The following is a 19,903-nucleotide window of genomic DNA, read 5'->3' on the forward strand; positions in this document are numbered from 1 at the left end:
TCCAAGGTTTTTGTTGTCAGTTTTGCAAAACTGCTTCCCTTCTCATGGCTACAGGAATGCATTTTGGTCTTTTCTGTACCAAAAAAAAACCAGGGTAATTCCTGCTTTCACTGTGAATGTAAGAGCATATCATAAACAATCAGTGAAAACTGTTCAAGATATGGGTTGGAGTACGGGAGAGAATACAAGGATGAGAAATCTCCAGTGTAATTTACAACCCAATAAACGCAATGATTCATTGCAGCAATTTCCTGTGTGCAGTGGGCCAAATTCTCCCACCTCTACAAGCGTTGAGTAGTTCCCTAAGTGACACCTCATCCTACCGAACAGAACAGTAACATTTACAGAAAAACACACTGCTTCACGTCGCTCTGAGGAAGGCAGGACGGAACCCTGGCTCCAGCTTGTCCTAGACTCACACAATCAATGAGGCAAACTGGGCGAGACAGGAGGAAAGCATTTATTGAAGCAGAACAGAGTCTGTCCTTCATTAAAAGCAGATCTTTGTGGCTTGTTAGAGAGAGAAATAATCTTCTAACCCCTGAAATATCATTTAACCAATCACTTCCCTTGGGCAAACTGCTTACAATCCACTAAGGGAGAAACTGGATCATTAGCTCTTACGTGTCCTTAATTTCCAAACACCACCTACAAAGCCCTGTGCATTTCCCAGGATTGCTCCCTTGGGCCTGGTAGCTGAGACCATTGGCAGCCATGCTAAGATACGGATGTATTAGCTGTGTCTCTCCCCATGCCTTCGTATTTTGGGATCCCAATGCAGTAATGTCACTAGATCCTAGGATCTGTGGGGCAGGAAGCCAGGTAACTGCCTGCCCAGCGCGGCTGCACCGTAGCTGGGTACCTGACTCTACCTTCATCTTGCAAACATCAGGTCTCCTAGTTCTTGATCCATATCTAAATAATTCTTCCAATATTCCTGAGACCGGAGTTATTAAGTGCAGAGAAAATGGGTCACGGGGATTGTGTGGGTCTGCAGAGAGGAGTCAGTACCAATTTAAACTAAAACTATTATAACATTGTTCTTATAACTTGGTCCAGAAAGTCTGGCTGCTTTCTGGTCAGGCATACATGAGACTACTCTGTATGGGAGTAACCTGGGGTGCTTTCCAAGACAGATATGTGAGCTGCTGCGTTTGATAAGCTTTGATATCTTTTTCCAAACAAGGAACTTGAGAGAAATGCCTGTTCGAGCTCATGTAGGTGCGTAAAATGAAATCTATTTCCCAGGGACACAAGGAAGGAGTTTAAATCTGGTACAGAAGTCTCCCTGTGACAAGGAAGCACCTCCTGCAAGAAAAGCGTCCCTCCAAACAGATTCTTACCGGGAGTTTTAATAGTCGCACCTGTCGCAATATTTAAGCATCATGCCTTGCGATGAACAAAGCAGACGAACAAAAACCACAAAAACAAACACTTAAATCCTTACGGAGCATGGAGCTCTTCTCTCTCATCACAGACCCAAGACTACGCAGCAAGTAGAGGATATGTTTCCTTAGCTGAATTTCTGTGCTTAAGGGAAGATTATTTTCGCTTCTTGAAGGCTGTGAGCTTCCTCTTGCACAACCTTGGAAAAACTGCCTTTTTTCTTTCCTTCCCCTAACACAAGAATTGACAAAACATTTGTTTCTGGATCCCTTTCTCATTTGCACAATCCAACCTATTAGTCTAAGTCAGAGGTCTCTTTCCCTACCCGAGCTATTTGCAGTGAATCCAACAGCTTAATTGTTATGTTTTGTACCTAGGGAAAACGACTTTTCAACTCACACTCGGTCTCTTCATGGGAAAAGTCATTTCTTCATCAGCTGCTGCTGCAGTTAGGAAAGAGGGTGGGGCCTTCCCAGGCTGACGTCCTTGAGGCCATACCTGACTATAAAGAGCGAGGGAGGGTTGCACCAAGAAACTCTCAAAAGCAGTTTGCAGTGACTGCCGGGATCCCGAGGCGGGCTTTATCCTGCGACTGCTGCAATTTGCTGGGAAGAACCGGGGAGCAAATTTGGACCCAGCTTCGAGTGGCTAACTACACTGGAGAATTAAATACAACTATCATGTGCTTGATGTGAAACTTCATTTTTTTTCTTCTTTTTGCAACCAAATAAGCTTTTTTTTTTTTTTTTTTTTTTTTTTTTTTCTTTCCTACAACTTGAAAAAGCTCCTTTTTCACCTTTTCCTACGCACACAGAGGTAATGCTGCAAACAGTCTGCATGAGTCCTGAACTACTGGTCAATCAAAACAGCAGTGAAAATGAAACCTGTGGCTACAGCCCAGGCCAAGGATCTCCACTGCCTGGAGAAACTGCCAGCCCCAAAAGCTCCTTTCAACAAAGCCCATCGCTGCCAGACTCTGGATTAACTGAACTTAACATTGCGAGCCCCGAGATCTACCCTACACCTCCACGTAAACCACAAGAGATGTCTGCTCCTGCTGGTAAGATCAAATCTTTATTCGCATTTTCTCTTTTATGCTGCTTTTGCAAAAAAGGTGCACTGCCTCGCAACTCCTTCTGTGCCAGCAGAGAGCTGTACGGACAGCAGCACACGCTAAGCTGCCGTGCCTGTAATGTCAAACAAAGATGCTCTCTCCTACACAACTCTTGTTTTTATTTTGCTGTGCTCTGCTGCTGAAGTCAGAAGTTATTCCCTTTCGTAAAGGGTTGCTCAGCACTCCATTGTTTCGGTCTCTCTCTAGCATCCTGCTGCTCGGTTACAATCTGAGTTGCAAGGTTGGTTCTGACTTTAACACCAATGTAATAGATGTGACCTTCTGAGTTATTAAGATTACAAAATCGTCTGAAAGTGTGCACGATGAATCATTGCCTTTGCCGAGTCCTTCACTTTCAAGGATACATCTGGGCATGTAATCTAACCCATCATCTAGCATTTTTACTGTAAAATAGCTTGAAGATAATAACGTGCTAGCAATTTAGCCTTTTCATAATTCTTTTCACATAGGCCTTTAAAATGCTCTACAGAGACTAAATCATTCTTCTTCAAACACCAGTCTAAACCGGGAATTATTCCCATTTCCAGAGCAGTCTGAGAAATAATCTACATTTTCCAACTCCCAATGTTTTAAATATTCAGCGGTAGGTCAGACATTCACAAAGGGCAGCAACCTGAGCACAGCCCAGCAGCTCCATGCACATCCGTCACGCGCTGCTGGCTGCTTGGGATCCGGCACCCGCCTGCCGAAGGGGCGTCAGCCTCCCATCGCCCGCAGCAGGGAAGAGCAACACCGCCACGTGATGCGAAACCATATCTCGTGCGGCTGGTTTCCATGCCAATCCTGCCTGCTCCGAGACATCCCGAGGCTGGGCAGATGCACCGTGCACATCTGCTGAGCTCCTGCGCAGCACCTAGCCCGCCAGATGCCAGCAGCTACCACGGGGTACCCCAAGTTTTTCTTACCACCGACTGTAGCAGAAGCTGCCTGCCTGCACTGCACAAACCTTTTCACAGCCTGCTGCATTGTTTAATTGTTGAGTGTTGACCTGCAAGAGGAGGGAAGCTTCTCCCTGCTCCAGCACACGCTGCTGGCTGACCCCTCAGCAGCCTGCACAGTGACCCCAGCACCCGCCTCGTAATTGTGCATCGTCTCTGCTAACGAGCTGGGAAGATGCGGAACTAATGCAATAAAGCTATCGTTTGACAATGATGATAGCTGCTACTGAATGCGTTTTATAGGAAGAGGATGGTGCTCAGGGAGCGGGGGGTGGGAAGCAGCGTTACATAAAAGGTATTTCAAAAGCGATGCGTTTAAGCTCCTAATCTGGGCAAGTCTTTCAAGTCTGGGGATTCAAGTCTGAGATGCAAGAAGACCTAACACAAACAATTACAGAGCAGCTTGTTTTGACGAAGACAAGCTTGTTTGGACAATTATATAGATTCTCAAATAACCATTTCATTCCACTACAGAAAATCCTTGCTTCCCTTTGAATTGCACCGTACTGACCTCTAAATACACCGAGAACTGCTGTAGAAAGACTTTGGATATGGCATCACTATCTCAGCCCTGAAACAACTCTCATTTTTCACCCATGTCAATATAAGAAAGCACAGGACAGAGGTTCACTGCACCAGAGGAAAAGTAAGACGTGGCTAAGAGGGGCGCTGACCTGGATGTGCCTAAAAGCAGAGCGATGTGCTCTCAGCCAGCCTGGCAGCCCTGAGCTGATGGGCAGCAAGAGGAGCTGCCCAAGGCCACGTCTCAAGATAGCACCATTATTTCTGCACTGCTGAAAGTGCCAGAACAGAAACATCTGATTCTTTTCCTTCTTTTTTCCCAACCATCCATCTGAATTTCCTTCTGCGTTGCTGCGCTGCTCCTTATTGTCCCGCTCCCACCGCCAGCAGCACGCTCACGCGTGGGACAGCCTCTGCTCTTCCTTCTCTGCAGACTGGAACCACCCCTGCTCGCTGAAGCCTGACCGTGGCCTTCATGTGGTAACGTGCAGGTTAACTCAGCTCTCTGCCTGTGCCCTGAGACTGAAGATCCCACAGCCAGCTTTGGGGTTTGTTTTTGTTTGCTTGCTCCAGAAAAGAATTCCCTTTGTGAGGCAGTTGTAGCCTGAGAAGCAATGCACTGGGGTATTTGTGCAGCAGGAAGTGTTTTAATAAAAGGCCAGGGCTAAGGGACACACAGGGTGAGGTGGAAGTTTCCCACAGCCGATGACGAGCACCAGCATCACAGGCTGTCTCCCAGGGTGACCTCACCCTCCCACTATTCCAAGCAGCTCAGAATTATGTTACTTTAAGCATCGTGTTATGACTTTTCCAGAGCCTGCACTCAGCTCCAACCCCCCTCAGAAGCGTTATATGGGCGTGAGGGTGAAGATGCCGGTACGGGAGCTACTGAAAAAAATCCGGCTTTCCAAAGGCCTGGAGCCAGCTCAGAGCAAGGTAAGGATGCTCCTTGGGTTTAGGGAGGTGGCTCCGAGCTGTAGCATCCTGTACACGCACGTCCCACCCTGTGAAGTTCTGGAGAGGTGACAGCTACAGCTGCTGCTTCTTCCATCCACCAAGAGCATTAAGCTCTTAACGAAGGTGGAGAATAGACCAAATTTTACACAGAGCCTGTGCTAGGAACATCATTCCCTAGACACATCGAGAACCCATCCGTGCTCTGCATACTGTAATCCAAAGACAGCCTGAAAACAGCAGCGATTTTGCTCTAGCAACCCCGACTTGTGAACAGCCTGCAAAACCAGGCCACGAAGCTGGTAGGCTCCCCGCCACCAGGTCTGCTCAAAAGGCTCTGCCGCTATCTTTGTAAGGCTGCCATGGGTTACCCACTCATGAAAACTGATTTGCTTGCAGCCTGCTGTGCAAAGCGCATGGTGCAGGACAATTTACACAGTTTGTTATGTTATTTGCCACTGTTTCACTTTCTCTTATGTGCAAGGATCTCGGTTAATTTTATTTAATAGCTGTTTTTTGTGTGTGTCCTCAGGAAGCCTCATTAGCGAAGATGGCAACCAAAGGATCCTCAGGAAAAGCAGGTTAGGAAGCTCCTTCCTCTCTTGGTAACAGCCCCCTTCTCTAACGGGGACATCCCCGTTAAGTACCCAAGAGCTGAGCCACTTCTCTCCCAGGGTCAGTGACCCATGCCAGCTCCTAGCTCCCCTTGCATTACAGGAGCAGGATGGCTGTGCGCCAAGACCCTGTATGTTATCGGTTATCTGGGACAAAATTCCTGATGAAAATACCTCCTGCATACTCCCCCCATAACTCAAAATAGATTTTCTCTTCCTTTCTTTCCAGCAGAAAAGAGAAGAGTTCACCCTTATACAGAGAAACAGCTTAGGCAGGTATGCATAACACCTTCAAGGCCATGCTGCCAGCCTCCCCAGGCATATTTCATGTTGTATCACTGAGTGAGAACAGGACATTTCATGTCTGATTTCCCTCCCCCATCTTCCGCCCTCCCCGTTTTTGTTGCTGTTTCAGAGCAAGCAGAGCATTGGGCAAACGCTGAAAGGCTTAGAGGACCTCGATATCCTGGTCGAGGTGCTGCAGGAAGACTTGAACAAAAGCCAGCTGAAGAAGGAGTCTCTGAGCTCGGTGCCAGATGCCTTTGGGCAGGGCTTCTCCACGGACCCGCAAGCCTCCCGGTGGGAAAGCAGAGGAAGCAAGCAGGCAGCTGGTGGCCTGCAGGAGAGGCGCCACGGCTTCACCAAGCTGCAGTCCCAGTGCTGTTTTAAAGAGCACAGCTCAGCCGTGCAGGAAGAGGTACAGCCTTCTTTTCACGATGGTCAGAAAAATGTGCAAGAGCCCAGCTCGCATGGAACGTTCCCAAGGACAAGTGAGAAAGAAAGCAGCTGGTGGGTGCAGGGCGGCCGTGCCAGTACCCAGAAGGATTTCTGGAGACACCCTGCACAGAACCCATCTCCCTGCTTTGACCCATCAGGACACCACCCGGAGGCATTTCTGGAAGCTAACGTGGGCTCTCCGGATGCTGGGGGACACGTGAAGTTGACCTCGATTTCCTTCACACAGCAGGATCTCTCTGCCATCTCTTTCTTCCAGTTCCAGCTACACAGGGAAGAAAGTTTGCTGCGAAACATCCCAGCCGACAAACTGCTTGCACCTGATGAAAATGGCAACAGGTCTCCACTTTTTCCTATAGAAACTCATTGCTTTCTATTTCCTGGGGCCTCGCTCGTCCTGAGGCTTTGCTGTAATCTCAGCTGCTGGCTGAGGGCACCCCTGCAGCAAAGGCTTCCTTGCTCCATGGGAGGCTCAGATGTGCTTCAGCACCCACAGTTTTAGACAGAATCAGAATCCAATTATGAAAATTAGAATCCAGGTTAAATTAGTTTAGAGAAAGATTTCATTTTTGCAGTAGGATTGCTAGACTACAACTGACCTCAGGAAAAATTCATTCTGAACAATATTCAAGAGTGAGTTATAAACTACAGGTATTCGTAAGAAAATTGAATCAAGCAAAACAATTGCCACAGAAAAAGATTTGCAAGAGATCTTTTCCAAGCTGCAGACACTCTCAGGAAAATTACTTTTTTTTATTAGTTGGCAATAAAAATGGGTGGGAGGATTACACCTAAACACACACACGCTGCCAGTTTAGAGCACAGACTTCCAAAGAACTGGGAGTGGCTGTTTTGTTAGAAATTAATTGAAAGCAAAGGTTTTATTGATCTCATTTTGCCCAGCATGGCGTCTTTATTTATTTTTTTATAAACAGCTACTTGCTTCATATCTCTTATTTTGTTCCATGAGGTTCAGCTAGTTTGAAGATATTACTATCAAATCAGACTGACGGAGCATGTAACTTAATTTATAAACTGTCCTAGGCTTGGTGGAAAAGGGATTTGTTCCCGTTCATGTAGACAGCTCTGTCCCCAAAGTATTCACAGACCCCACAGAAACGAACAAGGACTGCAACGAGTTGCAGAATTATAGAGAAGTCATCAAGGGTACCTTGCTACAGGAAAAAAGTAATAATAATAATAATAATAATAATAAACAATGTCTGCATCAGCGTCTCCTCCAGGAGGAAAGGAAGATGTGCCCACATTTACAAGAACACAAGTCGTTTCTGAACGAAGTTCAGGAGAAAAGTACTATTTTGAGTAGTACAGTGAGACTGAATGCACAGAAGAAACGGAGCTCTCCTACCTAGGACTGAATTATGGTTTGGAAGTACTTCTTTTAAGTGCAGGAGAAAGGTTTCCCTTCTCTGGGTTTTTGTCTCTTTTACCCCTTTACCATGTATGTAGGTGAAAATGGATGTAGTTTTCCATGGATGTAGGTGAAAAAAAAAGAAAAAGAAAGCAAGAAATGGAGATTGGTAGCAAAAATGAAGTGTGGAGTAGCTCTTAGACAGGCGAGGAATGGGACAACAGCAAGAACTGAGGACCAAGATATCCTGGCAGATGCATTCAAACAAAGCTGCAAAACCAGCATCTTCCTCATTCATATACAAACTAAATAAATGCTTAAATACCCCAAGCTTTTGGCCTGTATGCCCCTTAACATTTCATGTTTTAAAATCCCTTCCCCCTGTTACTTTTGAGTGATTTAACCATTGCTTTATCTCCTACTTGTTTAAAGTGGTGTTTTATTCCAGGCTGCTGCACAAGGCTGTTGCACAAGGGAGAAGAGCCCTGACTTACGCACTCGCACGGAGATTTGCATCCCTGAACAAAATTGACGAGAAGGACGCAGAGAAACGGGTAAGATGCTAACCTGCAGAGAATAGGGACACCTTCTGTCACACAAATGTCTTTCAAACCCTGATAAACAGCAAGCATCCTCTTAGGCGAGGAGGGGCTACGATCCTTGTGTAGAGGGGAGAACCAAAAGAGGGAGGGAGTGATCTGCACCGAGCAAATATTAACACAGCTGGGAACCAAACCCAAGGTCCCAGCTCCCCAACACATTCTCTAAGTGCCGTGGATGGTGAAAATGGCTTTAAAGCAGCAATGAGTTTCTCTCGTTCTTCTTTTCTCAGACTGCATTACACCTTGCTGCAGAAAAGAACCAACACCTGATGGTCAGCGACCTCATATCCCTGGGAGCTAACGTCAACGAACAGGACGGGCTGGGGAAAACTCCGCTCCACCTGTGCGCAGAGAATGGCTACTTGAGAGTTTTAGAGGTAAGCTGGTCGTTTATGTTGTGCAACCCTAAGTGCAAGGACAAAGAAATCAAATGCATTTGCTTTTCTTTGAAATAGACAAGGATTTTATGTACATGAACATCATCGTTGGTCTGATGTGGTTAAAGTCAGATAACTTTAACGGAGGTATTTTGACAGTGCCAAAATCAGAATTTATCATCTCAAAATCTTGATTTCAGGTTTTGAAAAACTGCAAAGACAACGGCATGCGGGTAGAAGTGAACCTGACTGACCACTATGGTAAGAGGAAAAGCTTAGCGGTATGGATGCTTAGCGTGGATGCCAGAGGTTTCAAAGTGCAGATTGTATCTAGGCCAAAGGATGATCAACTTTGTGTTCAAACTACAAGTTCTAAGAGGCGAGCCAATCAGTCCTGGCAGGGCATCCCTTACAAATAGCCAAGCACGGGATGGTTCCCTCCAGTGGAGTGTTCCAGTGCCGGATTTGCCTGACCTGCCTGTGCTGTTCCGTTCAGGTTTAACCCCGCTGCACTGTGCTGCTCTTGCCCACACCGTCTTAGCTCTGCAATCGCAGAAAACTGACATCAATACCGACACGGGAAGGTTTCTCAGACTACGCAAAGATCAAATTCTCGAGGGAATTAACTGCTTATTGCAAATGGGAGGAAAGCTGGAGATGCAGGTGAGAACCAGCAACAGGCTGTTTATTGTGACTTCATGCTTTCTTATTTGTTTGCAGTCACAGGTTTCTCTGTCATTTGCAGGTACTGAATTCATGTCAAATTACCACGCCCTATTTAAAAATTGAGGAGAACACTGAGCTAATGTGTTTGCTCCAGACCTATAAACCCAAGAGACAGGATCCTCTTCAAGAGGTAAGTCTCCATACAGTGACTTTTACGCAGGCTCTGGCATTTATACCCAAGAAACCCAACCATTACCAACAGCAATATAAGCCATACTGCTTTGTAAATGGCAGTAGACAATTCTCCCAAGCCTTGCCCATGCTAGTGTAGGGTAGAGAATCTCCTCTTCAGGAGGAAAGCACTGTAGGAACTCTTACCACACTTGTTTGAGGGACTGCTACGTTTGCAGTAACTCCGGTTGCATGGAGAGGCTGCCGGCACACTGCTCACACCTCCCAGCAACAACAAATTCATTCCCGACGTTCCAGACAGAGGCACCTCAGTAGCAACACCAAGGGAATTCCTCCAGTCCCACTAAGAAAATGCCACCGTCCCAAACGCTGCCACTATATTGCTACTTGGAGAAAGAGCTGAATTTTACCACCTTATTCCTGCTTGGAGAAATGGTTGAATTTTATCATTTCCTCCATCCCTTAGCACACCCATTCCACACCAACACCAGCCAAAGCCTGCATGGACAGAGCCAAAAGATAGATGGCTTCTCCTGGGGGTATCAGCATCTCTTGCTAAATTTTTGGTACAGGAATCAAGGCACCAACGCTGAAAAGTAGAAGCTCGAGTGTATAAGAGAGAACTAAGATTCTAGGGTGCAATTCTGCTCTGCTGAAATAATGCAGAGATTAACCTCAAAGATTTGTCCAAGATTAAATAAATATTCAGTGCTTAAAACTAACAACAACCCTTTCACTTTTTCTAGCGTCTTTTTCTATTTTACTATCAGATAAGAGCTCTCACTTGTGCACGTGTACGGAAACTGATATCACAACATTTTAAGATAGGAATATAAACATACAGCCATGTTTCAGGTCATTTAGGAACCTAGCTTCTTACCAGTTATGATCTGTAGGAGATAAAACACAATAGAAGCAATTAAAATAATTTCAAGCCAGCTCATTGCTGACTGAACCTACTGATAACATGCCACCCCCTCCCATCTTCGGGTAAGGAGCACAATCTAGGTTTCACACAGCAAAACCAGAACATGTTCTTAACAGAAAGCACGCGTGACTTCTGCTGGGAATTTACTGTTCTGGTTTCTTCATCCGCACAGAGTAACAGTTTGCTGGAGGTTCCAAGAATGCCTTGTGCCTCATCACCAGACAGCTTTTCTGAACTTCTTTCCATTTCGTCTTTGGACTTCGTTGACATCGTTCTTAAAGGTATTTTGTGGTTGGGAAATGATTTTACCTAGTCAGAACCTTTATTCTGAACACAACAGCTGTCATGTAGTAGCTAGCTCCAGCGTATTTCCTGCGTTGCTATACAGCCATAATTCATCAGTTTCACATGAACTGATGGAAAAGATGCCCGGTGATTTATAATCGGCTTTCAATCAAGTCCAGAGCTCTGCACAGAATCTCTTTTGCTTGCAAAGCTCCTTACCCAAAACCAAACAGAAAATAGGGCACTGAGTATTTGGCATAAGAAAGAAGACTTAACATGTTGACTGAACTGAGTATTTGTTGGTTTATTGCCTTCCAGGGAAATGCTGATAAGGCTCATTATCTGTATCTCGTGGTCCACATGCTGCAGCTGTTGCTGAAGAATAGACCAAGAACAGACAGTAAAAGTCTTCAGATGTATTATAGCTTGAACTAACTGTTGAAAATACCTCCTCAGTACCCAGAATTAAAGAATAAACTACTAAATAGGGAAGATCCTTAAGCCCTGCGTTAACAGTATTAGGCATTCAGTGTTAGATGCTCCATCAATAGGTCTTAATTTTCTCATGAAACTGAGCGCTTGCACTTCTTTTTGGAAGTCCCTTGGAGCTGTCGGTGTTCTACATTCTGAAGCTCTGACAAGGGTTTTTACACTGCTCCCTAGTTTGAAAAAAAAAATAAATTTTAGCCCTCCAAAGCCTAGTTCTGAGCGTACCAACACACAGCCTCTACAGTCTGAACTTAATGCTCAGATGTGCTGGAAACCTCAGGCAACATCATTTTAGACATGAGCTATTGGATATCAGAATCTGATGGGCTGTATGTAATGCTTTCAGTGGTGTGGCTCTCAATTCCTAAGGCTGGAGTTGTCACATTTCAAGGCAGTCCCATTGGGAAAAAAAATCCCTCCCCCTCAAAAAAGAAAAAAGGAAAGAAACCCCCCCACACACTGTTACTGAGCGTGTTTCTTCAACAAAAGTCAAGCTCTTTATTTATGCAATCAGAATTTGCCACTAGTAATGGAACGGAGGTGAAGTCTGGGACATAAAACATTTTGAGTCAGTTCATTCTTGGTGATCTAACAGAGGAATATAGCTTTATAAAATCCAAATGTATAAAAACACCTCTAAGAATAATTTGTTGTACTGAGCAACTGTGCAAGTTAGAAGGCTAACAGAAGCCTGAATATTTCCTACTGCCAGATATCCAGGTATTCAACAGGATTCCTAGAAATTAGGTATTAACTGATAAAGAGAAATCTCTTCCCAGACTTAACATAATTGTAACTTCTGATTGTGAATTAGCTGGTTTCTATGAAACTTCCCTGTTTGCTACGTATGGAGCAATCTACATTTACATAATCTACAAAATGATTGATCCAGCAATCAGCTCACACACGCACCTCCCATTAAACTGGGAGGTTTTTCACACGTAAGCATTGCAGGATCCAGTATTAAGTACTCAGCATGCTTGGGGAATTTATCTTTAATGATCCCTTTGAGTCTTCTTGTTGTAAAAAGGTTTCTTTTCTCCTGTTGGATATCCTTAAGTGTTAAGCTCCAAGAGCTATGTTGCACAGCGTGAATCAAGTTTTACTGAAAAATGACAGTGTTTAAGTTAACTCCAGTGGGACCTGGGTCATATCCTGTTTCTCATGCCCTGAGCAGCTAAACAGTGTTCTTCTGTATGGCATTACTCTGCATTTGTTTTCTCTAGTGTGAATGAGGCATGGTACATCAAAATTCTTATGTATATTGTAAAATTGGTGTGTCGTTATTCACATAACGAGTTGTAAAACACTGGAACATTCATCCACCTCCTTCAATGGGCATTCTACATGTTTTAATCATATAAAGTCTTTCCTTTCCCCTTTTGGGTTTTATGTCTAAGCACAACGATTTTCCTCTTATTTTTTCTCTGTCCTCCCTATTACCGCTCATTCATGTTTGCATTTTAACTCACATCTGAGCTCACAGCTCTTTTTATTCATCTGAAGAGAATTAATGAGGATCTTCTGAGTTACTCAGCCTCCATTCGTGAGATTTAAGGATCAGATCCAACACCCATTGAAACTAAAGACTTCCTGTGTTCAGTGAAAACTAAGAAATTCTGTATCACAAACAAAACCAGGAATGAAGCGGTACAGTGAACAAGCAGGGAAGTGCACCAATAAGCATTTTAAGTGAAAAAATGAATTGGTTTATGGGAGATCTTTAAAGACTGTAGAAAACTACTGTGTATGAACACAGCATAAATCAAGTAAATTTATTCACACGGACTCCATTCAGGTGAAGGGAGGACAGGAACTTTAACCTATTAGTCTGTATCATTTATTCAACATACCTAAAGCTGAATAGCCTGTGAAGTATATTCTACAAGTTGTATCTTAATTGCATTACCATTAGTAGGTACGCTTTACGTTGTTTCATTGTTCGTTCCTGCCAATAAATACATGATTTCAAGCAGTATGTATCTTAATTCTTTTTATGACTTGTTATCGTCATTACTACACTCACAGCAGAAGTGACTATCACAGAAAGAGCAAATCAGGAAGACAAAAAACAAACAAACAAACAAAAAACACACCCACCTGAAAAGCATAAGGCTGGGTTTTTACTAGTTACTGCTGGGGGGTTTGTTTTAAGAGTACAATCATAATAATAATAAAAATAAAAACCCTTCTCTTCCAGGCATATTCATCAACCCACTACCTCTAGCTAGGAACTAGAATACTATTGTTTCAATGAACTTGAAAAACAATTCCCAAAATTTTCCAGCACTAGAATTTTTGTCTACAACTGAAAAAAAAAAAAGAACTAAGGAGATCAATACAAGAGTTTGCTGAAAAGGCCATAGCTTTTCAGCCATCCACTGTGGCTAACTGTATACTCTTCTATATCAAAAGACGATAGAAGAGGGCTTTGAATAGGAATTACCCTACATAAAAATAATTTGCACTTCTACAGCAAGATTTTTCAGATTTTTTTTCCCTTAGCCAAGAGGGAGGCCTGTTAGCATTCAGACGGGCTCTGCAAGTACTGCATTTTCCCAACTCCTCATGCAATCACTCCTGCAAGTGATAGACCAGCTCTTTACTGACAATTGGTCTCAACAGCTGGGCTCCAAGTGGAAAAATAATTACAGTCAAGTGAAAACTGTGGGGCTAATGCCTTCTAGCCCTGTACATGCTAACGGATATTGTAATTGTAGCAGGGCCCATTACCAACTCAAGACTGTCCCAAAGGAAAGGATAGCACTCAGTGGAGAGTTAGCATTACTTCCTTCAGCCCCCACACCCTGCAAGGCTGCCCACAAATCTCTTTAGCCAGTCCCAGCTGAAAGCTGTTAGCAGCGGTAACAAGGCCTTAGCAAAACATTTTACAACACTCAGAATACTCATAAGGCTTCGCCCACAGCTGTCTTTAAACCGAGGTTTGGAAAAGGCGCACGTGAACACCAGCCTACAGTTCTGGTCATAGCCCCATGAAGTCCTCTCTACCACCAGAAACTGTTTTCCATGGTCATTTCTGGTGCCTACAAGGTTTCAGGTTGCTGAAGTCCAGGAAGCAACCTCTTACCTGAAGACCCATCCTGTGCTTTACCCACCCAGGTTGCTACTACGTCAGAAGGAGAAGGATGGGAGCTGTCGTTCTGCACCTGCAGCAGGATACAGGGCAGAACCCGTCCCTCGCAGGGCTGCACTGACATTGGCAGCCCAGCCCCAAACTCCCCAGCCCTGGGTCCCTTCCGAGAGCAGCCACACAAGGTTGGAGGCGCGCAGCCAGCCCGTGGCACGCCTGGGACAGAGCCCCGAGCTGCTGACACCCAATACCAGTTACGGTGACCAGCCTGTTTTTTGCAGTGTGAGTCCTCCAGCTAATTCATTCCCAGGCAGCTCCCGTGTGCTCCCACAAGCTGTGGTCATGCCTTTGAACTGCGGCACAGGCCATACTTAGAGGAGCTGCCTTGCTTCTTCACCTCACTTCTCATCTGGCATTACGAACTGAGCGTCGCTCACTGGCTCGCGTGGTTATTTGTGCTCCCTGCTGCTTTGAAGTTCCATGAGCCCCGTCACGCATAATTATTTTTAAGTGCAGCGTAAGAGCTTTGCCGCTGAATTAGCAGCGATTCAGCACAGAAAGATAAAAATAAGTAATAAAATAGACCAGATCCAGTGCTTGTAGCAGTTCTCAGGGATGTTCCTGATCAGGAAAGAAGAAACTCAAGAGAGATCTGCAGTAGACTTGCAATGGCTTTAAGGTCCTGGCAAGGAGAGAAGCTCCGTGTTACTGATGGGGCTCTCTGATGCGCACTGCACACACTCACCACCAGTGCTAATTGCGAGGCCACACTCCCTGCACTTAAAAGCGAGTGACAGAGCAACCACGGCCTGTCATTCATCTGCATAGGATGCGCAGAATCCTACAGTAATTCACATCAATTCTCCAGGCTTCCATCTCTAAGAAAATCCATTCAGGCCTGGGTGAAAAGGAGGTATCTGAGCTACCAAGCAGCTTGTATACATCCATGAAACATACACAAAATGAATTGCAGAGGTGGCAGAAAGCATTTGCAAAAGATGAAAAGATTAGGGAAGATATTTTATGAACGTGAAATTGCACTGCAGACAGATGGGAGCTCTTTAAGGTATAATGCACATGGAACGAGCAGAAGCAACACAAAAAGGAGAGCGCAGCAGAGAATCTGGCCCAGATTTCCAGCAGCACTGAATTCTGCAGCCAGCAAGAGAGCGTTTTACAGACCATTAACTCTGGAAGGTGCGTTAAGCAAATGGCTCCTGGGGGAGCTGCTTTCAGTAGATAGTGATGGCACAAATGCTCCACTATTCTCCTTTCCCAAACAGGACGAGGATGAATTCTTTTCGACATAAGGGAATCCCAATCTGGAGGAATCTGGCTGCTTTCCGACCCACTGCCCTGGCCCGGTATCATACCAAGACAGACCACAGCAGAAAATCCACCTCCTGTTCTGTTTTTATTCTCCCAGACATTGCCTTGAAACCATGCTGTGCTGCATAACCATGACCACTGCTGCAAAGGCTCCCTAAGGGTGCTGGATTTTGCAAAAGCAAGCTATTATCTCCCAGATCCTGAAAACGTAACTGAGAAGCACAAACTATTGCCCACTAAAACAGGTAATGTCAGATATGGAACAATGCTGTGATTGGAAGTAACACACATAAAGACAATTGCACTAGAAAATAAAATCCCTGTTACACTCACAGCAAGAATTTAAGCTTCTAGACGAATAAAAAAAAAAAGAGTTGGGGGAGTGGGGCGAAAGACACTGAAGAAAGCCCTCCCACAGCTCTTTGAGAATATGGATCAACAGCTGCTTGTCAAAAAACACCAACACTTCCTCTACACCACCCTGCATCCCATTTCCCACAACTCCACATCTCTCCCTCCACGTGACAAAAACTAAGCTGAATTGCAAGCAGAGCTGGAGGAGCCAAGTTTCTGAGCCAAGCAAGAGGGAGAGGCTGAGCTCTTGGCTGATTCAGATTCTTTTTGTGCAGTCTCACCCATCAAGTTTTATTTTTCCTGCTTTGTTTGTGGCTGGAGAAACTTGGAAACCAAATGATTCAATTCAAAACAAGACATGTTTCTGCAGCGGCGCTGAACAGGACAGATGAAACAGATGCAGAGAAAGGAGTCCCAGCGACTGAAAATCGCGTGTCTCAGTCACTGTGAAGAGGAATCACCGTGGGGAGAGGCAGGAAAAGGAAAGAGGTCAAGACACGGGCTCCTGCTCCTCCCAGACAGAACCCCCAGGCAGCAGTAAGCGCTGTGACCCAGACAGCCCCAGCCACACACAGCCCAGGAGCTGCAGCACCCTTCATCAGCCCGGTCACCCAGAGGATTCACTTCTCCCAAGGAGGAGCACGCTGTGCAGCTCAGCATCCCACAGCTTGCAGGATCAGCAAGAAGTCCCTCCTGTCCCCAGACAACCTAAGTGGGCTTGGAGGTTTGGGCATCCCTGCCTGCACGCGGAGCCAGCCCCAGAGCACCTGTGCCCTCAAGCACTGCACGATCAGTGTCCTGTTTTTTTTTTCCCCCCATCCTTCATCCCACACCATTTCCAGGAGGAGGAAGGAGTTGAAGTTGAGATTATCAGGAAAAGTTTTTCCTGAAGAAAGACGATGAGGGGAAGGAGATTCCTGCTGAGCTCACTGCCATGCCCAAGACACAATTGTTCTGGCTTCCCAGGCTACATTTTTTTATTTGTCATCTGCTTTGAAGCCACTTCGCCTTTATTTCAGTGATGCAGTTTCAGGGTTCACTTGGTATAGCAGGAGGAGATGAGGATTCAGTAGATAAAACATCATTTGTTGGGGGTTAAAACCTAAGATGTTAACCAGTTATCAGAAAAGCCCCAGGCGCTGCTGTGCTCCACACTTGGCCATACTTCACTGCTCTCTATACCCAGGAGAAGCCTGTGTAGGGAGGTCCCAGCTCTTACTTATCTCCATTTGTCATCTCTATACATCATCACTGGCCCAATAAGTTTACAAGTAATCTCATCTTTTAGAACAAAACAGGATCTCCAAAGACAAATATTGAATTCTGTGTGGTGTGATAAGTACATACAGAAATCACAATACCATTACCTGAGGGTTACTGTGTAAAGCCATACTCACTTCAGATCTAAAGGTAAACACACAGCATGAAATAATACAAAAACATAGTGGCAGATTATAAACGCTAAAATTGGTTTGGTTTTGCTTCATTTTAAATAAACCCCATGGATCCCTTTGCTGCTTCTGAGTAGCCAGTTTTTGAATCCTTCACAATTGCTTCTAGAAAACCATTCACGAAGAGCTGGTCACCAGCAGCATGGAAACACAGAACAACCTGCTTTTAAAGGTCTACACCAAGGCCAAAAAAAATCCAGCCTCACAAAGAGTGAGACTTAACAAGGCATTTTACGGTCCACAAAACACAGCCCCCCTTACAACTTCAGCTTTCATTGTCCTTGGGGGACCTCTTTGCATCTCATTCTGCCACTTCCATAAAGCTTCTTTAGAGAGCAGAATTTAAGAGGTGTGTTTACAGTTCTACTCAGGCTGTCGTGAAATCACATGTCGATTAAGAAGTCTCTGCCAGCTAGAAAGACTCTAAGAAATCCCAGGGAACTGAAATTATTCTACTAGGATTTTAAATGGTTTTAGTTTCTTATTTCATTTTGTAAATGTTCCAAGGTGTACATGTTTTGAGTCCTAGTTAACATGACCTTTCCATTTCACTGGAATTATTACTCACACACAAAGGCAATCTCTTTTCTGATATAATGCGAGATAAGCTTCTGCAGAACCCAGCAGTTCTTCGAGTTCGCAGCCAAAGCCTGTTTGCTAAGGTGAAACACGTACATTGCTAAAGTCCATTGTGATGATATTTATGTATGTTAGGGGGGTCATTTTGGTAGTGGAATTTTACATTGTGTTCATAGTAACCTATTTCCTACAATATACTCATCTGTTTAATACTAAAGCCTCAGCTCAATTCTCTTACGTATGAAATGAAACTTTCTCGCAGAAACAAAAGCTCTGCACCACTGTATTGCATACACTACCTCCTCACCCAGAATCAGAGCTCAGCTGGAAAGATGTTAATATATTTCCTCCAAATTATGTCCTTTGAATCCATCTAGATATAAAACACTGCTGTTACAAAAAGTACAGCTAAGAAGTAAAACCAAACCGGCAATTTCTCTGCATTGTCCCTGGAATCTGAAAAATCTGGTCTCTCTTTGGCCAATAAACCTCATTTGCTTGAATTTCAGTTGTGATTCAGCGAGCTTTTCGGCATCATCTCAGAACAAGCAGTCATCAGGTGTTTTGTTTTCTAGCACAACAATCAAGTCCCAAGTGCCAGAAGCCTTACATTCATTTGATTCCCGCAGAAGAATGAATTAGAACAGCAGTAAATGCTGCAAAATAAAGAGAAATCAATCTTAAGCCATGGAAACAGGAAGGAAAATAAATGAGAATCTTTCACGTTTGGTCCCTTTCACCACTGCAATTTAATGGGTGCTGTTTGTTTTTATGATGATGATGATGACAAATAACCCTGGGAAGCTCCAGGTTATGCGATCGTGTTTGTATCCTGTGGGGAAGAAGACTCCTTTCTCTTCTGCAGGGATTAGGTACCTTGTAGACAAAACAAAAACCAAAAACCACCACACACACAAGCATGGGAAAACAAATAAACGTTGTGTTGCACTGATAAGTTTATGAGTGTAATATGTGACTACGGTCTGATCCGTGACCTACTGCTCCAGTCAGGGAGGATGTCGGCAGGACCCAGTCGTACGCCCTCACCTTGGGCAGAATATTACCTTCAGCCTCCCCTCCCAGCTCAGCCACCTGTGAAACTGAAAGGGAGCACAACAAATATCCCACTTCTGTCACCATGTCCTCAACCTTTGCTAAATGGCACTGTTCAAGGTACGTTGTGGTTCTGAGAACAGTGATCCTCAAGAGTCACTCCTGGGTAACACGACCAAGAACCATCAAAATTGCCTTGGCTTTGTCCCAAGGTAAATTTGTGAAAGCCCAGCCTTTCACTGGAAGGCTTTAAAACTATGTCAGCTTTCGCGTAAGCTTCTCTTAAGAAAAGCCATATGATTGTAAAGCAAGTATTATCTAAAAGCAAGTGGCCTTCTTTAGCAGAGTCAAAGGCCACAGTAAGCATTATCTGGAGAATAAAGTTTATGCTGAAATATAATAACACAGTACAACTATGGACCAGGTTGGTCAAATATTTTCCAAAGAATATACACCACCTGTGTCCGTGTGAACACAACCTTTCCTTTACTTAGAAACCTTTATTCAATTTAACAGGAAAAAAAAAAAAAAGACCAAAATTTTGCTTGACTGCCTTTGTATGGTATTATAAACACATCGGTACCTACTTGTTCAGACATCATGTCATCAAAATAACAATGACTTCCCAAATCCCAGTGGTCAGAAAGAAAATTGCTAAGGATAACGTGAAGTTTGTAGCACAAATCTGGTGTGGTATATACTGGAAACACCAGTGATTATGTTCAATAAGGGGAAGAAAACGCACTCCTAACCAAAATATTTACATGAGGTAAGGAGGGAAAAAGAAAAAAAAAGAAAAAAAAGAAAAAAAAGAAAAAAAAGAAAAAAAAAGAAAAAAAAGAAAAAAAAGA

The 19,903-nt window shown here is 44.3% G+C and overlaps 2 protein-coding genes across 4 annotated transcripts in view; one reads left to right on the forward strand and one right to left on the reverse strand.

Moving 5' to 3' along the window:
- Positions 1 to 19,903, reverse strand: part of POU2AF1 (POU class 2 homeobox associating factor 1) — a 70,596-nt gene that overhangs the window by 41,255 nt on the left and 9,438 nt on the right. The gene's annotated exons all lie outside the window — the stretch shown is intronic.
- LOC118177901 (NF-kappa-B inhibitor zeta-like) lies at positions 1,913 to 13,171 on the forward strand. 3 transcript variants are annotated; one of them, XM_035345970.1, is made up of 12 exons: positions 1,913 to 2,446; positions 2,971 to 4,917; positions 5,468 to 5,516; positions 5,779 to 5,825; positions 5,965 to 6,623; positions 8,105 to 8,210; positions 8,489 to 8,635; positions 8,836 to 8,896; positions 9,132 to 9,298; positions 9,381 to 9,491; positions 10,594 to 10,702; positions 11,025 to 13,171. In XM_035345970.1, the coding sequence occupies exons 2-12, from the start codon at positions 4,783 to 4,785 to the stop codon at positions 11,033 to 11,035; spliced, it is 1,602 nt and encodes a 533-aa protein (XP_035201861.1). In that variant the 5' UTR covers positions 1,913 to 2,446; positions 2,971 to 4,782; the 3' UTR covers positions 11,036 to 13,171. The 3 variants fall into 3 exon arrangements, with proteins under 3 accessions (XP_035201861.1, XP_035201858.1, XP_035201860.1); XM_035345967.1 differs by having other exon boundaries at positions 4,796 to 4,917; XM_035345969.1 differs by having other exon boundaries at positions 4,796 to 4,917; positions 5,782 to 5,825.

Source organism: Oxyura jamaicensis, chromosome 24 (genome assembly GCF_011077185.1).
Source record: "Oxyura jamaicensis isolate SHBP4307 breed ruddy duck chromosome 24, BPBGC_Ojam_1.0, whole genome shotgun sequence".
In the NCBI taxonomy this organism is placed as follows: domain Eukaryota; kingdom Metazoa; phylum Chordata; class Aves; order Anseriformes; family Anatidae; genus Oxyura; species Oxyura jamaicensis.

Bases quoted from the DNA above. Each gene is read 5' to 3' on its own strand.
- LOC118177901 (XM_035345967.1), top strand. From the start codon at position 2,206: ATGCTGCAAACAGTCTGCATGAGTCCTGAACTACTGGTCAATCAAAAC. The intron at 5,826-5,964 runs GTATGCATAACA...TTGCTGTTTCAG, and splicing joins CAGAGAAACAGCTTAGGCAG to AGCAAGCAGAGCATTGGGCA. The intron at 8,897-9,131 runs GTAAGAGGAAAA...TGTTCCGTTCAG, and splicing joins GAACCTGACTGACCACTATG to GTTTAACCCCGCTGCACTGT.